The 9,729-nt window shown below is 40.6% G+C and overlaps 1 protein-coding gene across 5 annotated transcripts in view; it reads right to left on the minus strand.

Annotated features, from left to right (window-relative positions):
- Dnajc6 (DnaJ heat shock protein family (Hsp40) member C6) overlaps positions 1-9,729 on the minus strand; it is a 135,811-nt gene that overhangs the window by 8,537 nt on the left and 117,545 nt on the right. For all 5 annotated transcript variants that reach the window (XM_028778774.1, XM_028778773.1, XM_028778776.1 and 2 more), the window contains 2 exons: positions 7,798-7,866; positions 5,389-5,508 (listed from right to left, as the gene is read on the minus strand). In XM_028778774.1, the coding sequence (XP_028634607.1) occupies positions 5,389-5,508; positions 7,798-7,866 (189 nt within the window). The remainder of the gene's footprint in view (positions 1-5,388; positions 5,509-7,797; positions 7,867-9,729) is intronic.

Raw genomic sequence — 9,729 nt, forward strand, 5'->3', positions numbered from 1 at the left:
TGTTCTGTTCTGTTCTGTTCTGTTCTGTTCTGTTCTGTTCTGTTCTGTTCTGTTCTGTTCTGTTCTGTTCTGTTTTTCTATATCACACAGCCAGCCTATGGTAAATACTTGAATCTAGACTTTTGAGTCCAAACCAAAAGAGCATACTGTGCTACCTTACCCAGACTGCCCTCTCCTAAGCAAGTTTTGTTTCTTTACTAGAGTCAAAACTACCAAATGGCAAGTATGGGGATAAAGCAAGTGACCTCATGAAGGTTCTGCTTAAATGTCAACTATTAGGGTTAATTATCATTTGCTATAAGAAAAGACCTGGTTAGAACACAAGAGTATTACAGATGTTTCTAAATTTCACAAATAGGTTTCAGTTTTACACTGTTACATTCCATTGCAGGAGGGCTAGTTTTAGAGAGGCAAATTGAGAAGCTGAAATACGGTGATCTCCAAAGACCCTTCAAGGAGCCAAAATAATGGTGATGATAATAAAACAACTAACACTTCTATAGATCTTCACAGTGTGTTAGGTGTAAGTAAATACTATCACTGGGTCAATTTAAAGAGGAGGGTATCAAAGCTAAGGTTCATTGACAATATTGCAATCACACAGTTGGTTAATGGAGATGCTCTGACCACAAGCATCTTACCTCTGCACCTCTGCAACCAGAGTCTCAAGTTCCTACCAGAGTTCTGAGCTGCTACTAAAACTCACACCTTCCTGTGTCTTTCTTCTATAGCTATGCCCTTTTATTTGGACCCTGAGACCCCTCTTCCCTTTCCCATGTATATGTTGTATTATGGCTACTGAATTTGGAATCAACCTGTCTGAGTTCAGTACTAGCATTCATGTACAGTTCACTCTCTTAGGCATGTGTCCCAAGTCATTCACCAGTAGGTGTTGAAATGCCTGCCATGTGCCAGGTACTATGTTGGACACTTGGATCCCTGAACTGGATGCTGAAAGTCAAGAGTTCCAGAGAACCCACTCAACTGTCTCTAAAGCTAGATGATTTTTTTTCATTTCTGTGAGCTTCAGTGTTCTCATCTATGAAATGACTCTTTTATCAGAAGTATAGCATAGACACATAGCCATTGCAGGAAGTGTTTCACAGCCTCCCCCCCCCCCAATTAAACAAACTTAGGTACACTACAGGCCATAAAACAATGTTAACCACACATTTGACATGTTGTAAAGACTCAATAAGCGTTTGGTCATAGAAAACAGTAATAACAGGCTGGCACTCAAGTCTATCACTGCCCCTGTCATTTTCCATCACTAACTCCTGTTTTTGAGGCAAGGTCTTACTATATAACCCACATGGTCTAAAACTCCCTATCAGGCTGGCCTCACATTGGTAATCCTCCTGACCTGTGCTTGGGAATAGAGGCAACACCAGCATGTGCTGTTTACTACTGTCATTTGTCAAAATACACCTTCATGGCCCTCCTCAAGGGCCCCCTAGACCCTCTTGTCCCTAGCACATCAACATGTGTGTAAGGCTGGGTGTCCATCCTGCACTGTGATTTCATGTTATATTTTAAGAATACTTACTTTGTTCTAAATACATCTGCTCATCATTTTAATATTTGATTCATTTCCAGTTTATAGGACAAAACCTCATGAACTGAAGGCACCTTCCAGATTTCCAATCGCTCCCATCAATTGTTTGTTCATTTAGGAACTACTCTGAGCATTTTCTACACACCAGGCTGCAGATCCAGCAATGAAGGGGGTGCTGACACGGCTCTCATGGGACCTGTCAATACTGTGTGGCTCTGTAATGTCTAACTTTCCAGACTATGTCATACTCACATGAAATGATTCTATATGCAGATGCTATCAAAGTGGTGAACTGGCTGAAAATCAGCACAGCTGCTAGACCTAGATCACAGCCATCCTGCCACAAGCTGAAGTCTTGGTTTTCAACCTTGACTGTGCATCAGAATTATCTAGGGAACTTCTCATTAAATGTCTCACCTAACATAGCTCCTATAGAGTGGGTATTTATATTTAATTAACATTTCTCCATCTACCATACTGTAACCTCCACTGTGCAGGAATGTCATCTACCTTCATTCATTATTCAACCCAGAATGCTTAGCAGAGTACGCATCATCACAAAGACAAATCAAATGAGGAAACTGAAGCTTATTGTTTCAAAATGGAGGTTGTCTTTCTCTGAGATCTCCTAGCAAGTCTGAGAGGGCTTAACACTTCCTGGCCCTTTAACTTTCCTTCTGATCTGCCAACAGTTTCAATTCATTTTCTCTGTTAAAAAGCAGGTGGTTTTCACCATTACTAAATTCAATCTTCCTACAAGACAAAACAAACTGCTTTCTGAATGGTCATACAAGTTGCAGTAAAGCAATTCTGAAGTCTTCCTTGAGTCAGCCTTTACCTTTTCAAGCCCATTCCTCTGGCCCCATCCCAACAGATCCCAGGTCTTCTCACTAGTAGTCACTTTAGATATCCCCTCCCCTCTGACTGGACTCCTTTCTCTACCCATATCCTAACCATATCACAGGCTTCAAATTAGAAGCCACCGTGGTCAACCTCTCCTATCCCTGGACTCTGGCTTATGTGATTTTAGATTGAAGGTAAACTTCTCCGATCATTAACCCCTTTCATGAAGCACAAGAGATTACCTGGAACTCATAAAGCTCCATTCTTACCAAAGCTACATTTAGGCCGGTTACTTCGGAATATCTAGGGAATATTTGGGCACTGATGTTGAACTGGTTCAACTGAATGATCTTAAGGAGGCATCTGTCTATTTTTTTTCTAAGTTACTGTTGTATTGTCTAATAAGTGGAAATTTTGGCTTATATCTGTCACTGATGAGTCCATTCATCCTGTGGCCTTAGTGAGAAAAATCACTTAAAATTTCTAAGGTGTATAGTGAAGTATAAGGTAGAAAAGCATAAGAAGCCACATTCTGAGAAGGAGCTGTAAGAATTACTGCATTTCCAAACTGTACGTGTGTCGGGCTATAGAAGGGCATCTTGTGTTGACATGGACCTGGAACCCTGAGACTGCAGGTGTTTGGCCATGCCCCCAGAACCCAGGGCCCTGACACTTGATCTCATCTCCATTTAACCTGTAAGGTCAGTCACGTAAGACACAGATAGAGGGCATGACTAACAGGCCTCTGCCTCAAGATTTACATATTAATGAGTTAGCTAAAGGCCAGGGGACATAGCTAATTAAGTTATCCCCTCCCTAACCCCTCCTCTTTCCCATTCCCCATATAAGAGAGCTCCTCCTGGCATTTGGTGGGGGCGCACATCCACATTCAGATCCAGCTTTCCTATCATGGATAATAAAACTTTCTCTTGGATTCCACGTGTCTTCTGGAACCTTGGACTTTCTTGTGTATGTGGAAACCTTGGAACCTCCAAAAGTCCCCGGGGGTCCGCTCCCCTGCCGCCCCAGTCCGTCCAAGGGCCTCCTGCACTAACAACCCCCCGCGGGCCACCTCCTTTGCTGCTCCCGGACTCTGCTGCCACCACTGTGTGCGGGCAGGCCCGAACCCCCCATGCGCACGCACACACACACACACACACACACACACACACACACACGTGCAGGTTCCTTGTTTGTGGTGATGTAGGTTTAGCTACTCTAAAACTATTGATGCTATCTGATTATAACTGCAATCTGCGGAAGTAGAAGACTTAAATGTGGAGTAGAAGGCAAGGAAGAAACCGGGAGTCAGATTAACTATACACACACAGAGCATAAGGATGCTTTTGACTTCTTCCTCTCTTTTTTATATCCATCTTAATAATAAATTTCCCTGTCTTGTTGCTCTGGATAAGACTTCAAGCACTACACTGAATAAGAGTGGAGAAAGTGGACATCTTTGTCTTATTTCTGATATTAGGAGAAATGCTTTGAGTTTTGCTTCATTTAGCACTGGCTATACATTTGCCACACATTGCCTTTACAATGTTAAAGATATGTTCCATCCATTCTTAGCTTTTCAAAGGCTACCATTGATGGATGTTTGCTTTTTTTCAAGAGTTCGGCCCTGAGTCCATTTCTATGATGTATTACATTTACTGATTTGCATATGTTGAACCATCTTTGCTTTCTAGGATGAAGCTAAATTGATCGTGGTGATTGATCATTTTTATGTTAACTCAGTTTCCAAGTATTTTACTGAGAGTTTTTGTGTAACTTTACCGGGGAAATTTTGTTGTTGTGTCTTTATCTGGTTTAGGTATCTAGATAAAACTGGCTTCATAAAAAAGAGTGTGTATGTGTACACACTCTTTTAATTTTATGGAATACTTTGAACACGGTTGGTTCTACAACTTTGTAATGTCCTGGTATAATCATCCATGAATATATCTGGGCCTGGTGATTTTCAGTTGTGTAGATTTTTTTTTTTTAAAGATCACTGCTTCAATTTCCTTGCTTGTTACAGACCTGCTTGAACTATTTTCCATCATTATATAACTTAGGTCAAATCATCTAGAAATGCAACTATTTCTTTTAGACTTCCCAATTTAAAAGAATGTAAAATTTTAAAGTATTTCCTTTTTCTATGAATTTCACTGATACCTGTTATAATTTTTCTTTTTCCGACTTTAATTTTATTAATGTGCATCTTTTCTTTCTTTAGTTTGGTGAAGGATTTGTCCATCTTATTGATAACTAGTCTCTTCCCTGTTCTGTTTTTTGTATTATTTGTTCATTTCTATTTCACTCATTTCTGCTCCAATCTTAACCATTTATTTCCATAGACTGCTTTTGTATTTAGAGAAAGAAGAATTCTAATGTAATTAATATTTGCGCAAAGCCTTTCTCTCTTCCCAATGGTAAACTTTCACTTTTCTCTGAATCTCACCTTAAACCTACTTTACAGTAAAAGTGTATGATCTGAACCCCTTGTATAACCCTAGTGGCTCTGGGGATTTTTGTTGTTGTGTTGGTGTTTTGTTTTGTTTTGTTTTGTTTTGTTTTGTTTTGTTTTAAATAACATTGTAATCCCATCCAAGACACCTCTGGAGCCACTCTATAACCTCATTAACTGAAAAGGAAGAAAAGAAAGCAACTCTTTGATATGTTACTTGAAAAGAAAGTAAAACCATCTATATGGCTAATACTAAGATACTTACACATGGCTCTACTTTGAGAAGCCCGTACCTATGCACTCAAACCTGTCTTAATTTCTTCCCCAGTACCTCTCTTTCTCTTAACACCAGTGCTTAAACTCCAACTTTGCTTCAAATTAAGGCCAAAGATGCAGTTTTACCTGAGGTCCCAAAAAGATTAAGGGAAGTCTTATGTTGCTATAGGAACAGTGTGGAGCGGCGTCTCTGTCCCTGCCACAGTTGACATTAGCATCAAGTATTATTCACATCTTAACCTGATAGGTGTATATATACCTAGTGTCCCCAGGTCAGCGAAGGGATCCAGAGTCTGGGGCTTGCTCTGATGGGTAGGGGTGCCATGTGATGAGCCTGTCGGGCTGGTGGCAGCAGATTTGCTTCCCATTCCAAAACCTCCTGAAAAGGAACAGCGATCATTGAAGTTGAGTTGGTCCCTGCTGAAAGTCAAGAGTTCCAGAGAACCCATTCAACTGTCTCTAAGGCAAATTAAGATGGAGTCTGAATAAGTGTAAGAAGTCCCTGAATACTCTTACTCCAATTTAGGAGAGTGGTGACCCGAAGCAAGGATAAGACACATGTCAGGCATGAGATCTTCGAGGTCCATGCACATCATTGCCCTTGTTTACTTCTCCTGCTCCAATTCTCTCTCTTCAGAAATCTGGATTCAGGCTGTATCTCAACTCCCGCTGCCACCCTGGGGATCTAGCTTAACATCTTTCAACTACACCATTTTTAACTTTAAAATTTTTTGTATAAATAATTTATTTTATGCACATGGGTGTTTTTTGCCTGCATGTTTGTCTGTGGACCTGGTGTCTGCAATACCCACAGAGATCAGAAGAGGGCATCAGGTGCCCTAGAATTAGAGTTACAGACAGTTGTGAGCCACCATGTGGGTGCCAGAAATCTAACCTAGGCCCATTGCAAGAACAGAAAGTGTTCTTAACCACTGAACCATCTCTCCTGTCCATTAACTTCTTTTAAAAAAAACAATTCAAAGTCACAGGTAATAAAAGCACAAAGTGGACAAATTAAAAGAGACTAGCCTGTTTGACAAGGGGTAGAGTCAACAGAGTTTAAAAAAAAAAAGTCAAGGGGGACAATATTTGCCAACCATTATTCTGATAAGGAGTTTGGGCCAGAGTATGAAAAAGAAAGAAAAAGAAAGACAGAAAGACAGAAAGACAGAAAGACAGAAAGAAAGAAAGAAAGAAAGGAAGGAAGGAAGGAAGGAAGGAAGGAAGGAAAGAAGCAACTAAAGCTTAATAATGAATTGACCAATGACTTGATTTAAAAATAAACAAGGACATCTCAGCCAAGAAGATTTTCAAACAATCATAACACATAAAAAGATTCTCAACATCACTCTCTTAGTTACTTTTTTATTGCTGTGATGGGTATCATGACTTATAGGAGAAAGAGTTTAAGGGGCTTACAGTCCCAGATGGTTAGAGTACTTGACCATCATGGTGGGGAGCACGACAACAGGCAGGCACAGTGCTGGAGCAGTACTTGAGAGCTTACATCTTATCCACAAGCTAACTGGGAGCAGGGTGGGGTTTTGAAACTTGAAGCCCACTCTCAGTGACACACCACTCCCTTCTCAAACAGTTCCACCAACTGGGACCAACTATTCATATATATATGTGGATTCTTATTCAAATCACCAGAGTCACTAATTATTAAAGGAAATGCCAATCAAGTAAGCAATGAGATATTACCTTACTCCTGCCAAGACTGGCATTTGGTAAAAATAAATAATAAGCGTTTGTAAGAAGGAGAACTAATTGGAATCCTTGTACACTGTAGGGAGGATGCAGAATGGTACAGTTACTGTGGGAAGTAGTATGCAGAATCTTCACAGATTTAAAGACCATGATTCAACACCCATGTTCCTGGGAATAATCCAAGGTATTCATTAAAATAAGGATCTTAAAGAGATATTGACAACCACAGTCACTGCATTAGCCCTGTCCAATGAAAATGACAGGAAGGAAAAAAATGTGGTATTATGTGAACAGTAAAATAGGAGTTAGCCTTAAAAAAGGAAGAAATATTCTTATGGGCTACAATATGGATAAACCTTGGGACGTTGTGTAAGGCATTCACAAAAACACAAATGCTGTGATATACTACTTAGTAGGAAACCTATCCAGCCAAACTCAATGAAAGTAGGCTGCCGGTTATCTGGGGCTGGGGAATGGAAACCATGGGAACGATTACTCGATGGGTGTGGAGTTTCAGTCATGAGCAATGAGGGAGGGTATATCTACATTGTTTTACTTATACTTACTTTGCTGTGTAGGAAAAAGAAACATTGTGCCCCTCCCCATTTCTCAGATGAGAAAACTGAAGCTGAGACTTATCAAAAAAACAACAACAAAATAAAACAAAACAAAAAAACTAGGAGAGTCTAAGTGGTAGAACCAGTTCAGATCTATCTAACTGTATTGTTGAGTTAGATATACGACAGATGAGCCTTGGAAAGTTAGACAGCACACACACACACACACACACAACACATAGACATATGCTTCGTGTCATTAAGTACATTGGTAAGCAGATCTTTGGGTATGATCAAACTACACAGTGTACTATAATATTCCAAGTATCCACCCTCTTGGCTGAAGAACCATGCATTTGCCTTTGGTCATGTGCATACAAAAATAACCCACTGGTCTTTACCTGGTTTGGTATGCCAGTCCCAACCTCCAGCAATGTCTGGCTGGATGTTCACAGCAGGAGTACTAGAAGCTGCAAACGGAGAGAAGATGGATGAGAACAAGGTGGCTCAGAACCCACTCTTCTGAGTTTGCACAGATTAATCTACCCTGCATGGATCTGCCACAGCTTCTACATAGCTAATGGATTCATTCTGCTGCCTAGGCTTTTACTCTACTCTGAAACAGGGATATCTGCTGTTTCATCTGCGCATGTTCACGGGAACTTGGTAGAAGCCGGAGGCTTTTGCTGTTCATTCCTTGGCTCACCTTTATGTTACCTCCGTATCCACTGACTTGAAATTATTATTGTGCACATGTCTGTCTTCATTGAATTTTGAGTCCCTTAAATGCAAGAACTGTCTTATTCATCATTATGCACCCCACTTCTATACTTAACATTCTGGGCCATGCAAAAATGGGGAAATATCCTTAAACTCAGCATGGCTTAGCTCGGTACAGACAAGGGCACCAAGGCACAAACCACTCAGAACCGGGGCCCTGTTTTCTCTTTGGCTGTGGCACGAATTGAAAATGATGAGCCATTCAGAACACTAATTGGGCAAAAACTATGGATCACCCACTCTGCTGGTGACCGATATGTGTCTACTGTCACTCAAAAAGAAACCCATTAGAGCTTCAAGAGAGAGTACTCTGACCTCTCACAAAATTCTGAGCAGAACTGAAATGAAATGTGCTGCTGGAGGAAAGAATCTCTCCCTAGGACTTTGCCCATAAAATTCAGTAGAATTCGGTCACTAAACTAACATTACAAGTGGGATTGAAAACACACACACCTCATATTATATACAACCCACATATATGCACACACACCAGATATGCATCACATACAGACCACATATATATCCCACATACATACAACACACACAACACACATGTATATACCACATACACACACCACACATACACATACCACATACACACCATATACCATACATACACACCACACACACACAAACCACACTCACCCCACACATCCCACTTATACACAACACACATGCAGATACCACAAACACATCCCACTTACCCACACACACACACATACACACACACAACACACATGCACACCACACACACACACATCACATGTGCATACACCACACACAGGCACACACCCACATTCCACACAAAGGACCTAAGGCACCAGGACCAGCATTCTAAGGCTTCATAGTCGTCTGTTTTATTTGCCTACTGTCAACATATCATGTACCTTCCCATTGGTTAATTAATTTAAAAGCACACACCATTACACCATTGTTAGTGATGATGGTTCTTTCCTTTCTACTCTTCCCTGCTCCAGCTCAGCAGTCACTCAGGAAAAAGTTCCAAAAATAGACAGCTTTATCAACATTTGCTCTCTGGCTTCCTTTATATTCTGATGCTAAGTCTGATATCCATCAGGATGTAAAATGAAGAAAGAAAAGAAAGATCTATACTGCTGAAAAGAAGAAAAGAAGCTTGTAAGGAGGGAAACTGGGAAACGAGGTCCCAGGCATGAGGATGGAAGAGTAAAGGGGTCTACATGGGCCATGACTAGGAAACACAATGTTGTCTCTTATGTTAGGTGAAATGAGGAGGCATTATGGGCTCATAAGTGACATGGATTACGTGTAAATGAGAGATAATAACATCAACCATCACCCTGCATTTGAAATATGAAAAAATAGGATTCATAAATCAGTAAATATGATGTTAATTTATTGAGCAGATAACCCAAGTATTATTCTAATGAGTGACTGTTATAAAAATATTAAGATAGCCAGCCAGTGGTGGCGCACGCCTTTAATCCCAGCACTTGGGAGGCAGAGGCAGGCGGATTTCTGAGTTCCAGGACAGCCAAGGCTATACAGAGAAACCCTGTCTCGAAAAACCAAAA

This window comes from Grammomys surdaster, unplaced genomic scaffold, assembly GCF_004785775.1.
Source record: "Grammomys surdaster isolate TR1022 unplaced genomic scaffold, NIH_TR_1.0 341, whole genome shotgun sequence".
In the NCBI taxonomy this organism is placed as follows: Eukaryota; Metazoa; Chordata; class Mammalia; order Rodentia; family Muridae; genus Grammomys; species Grammomys surdaster.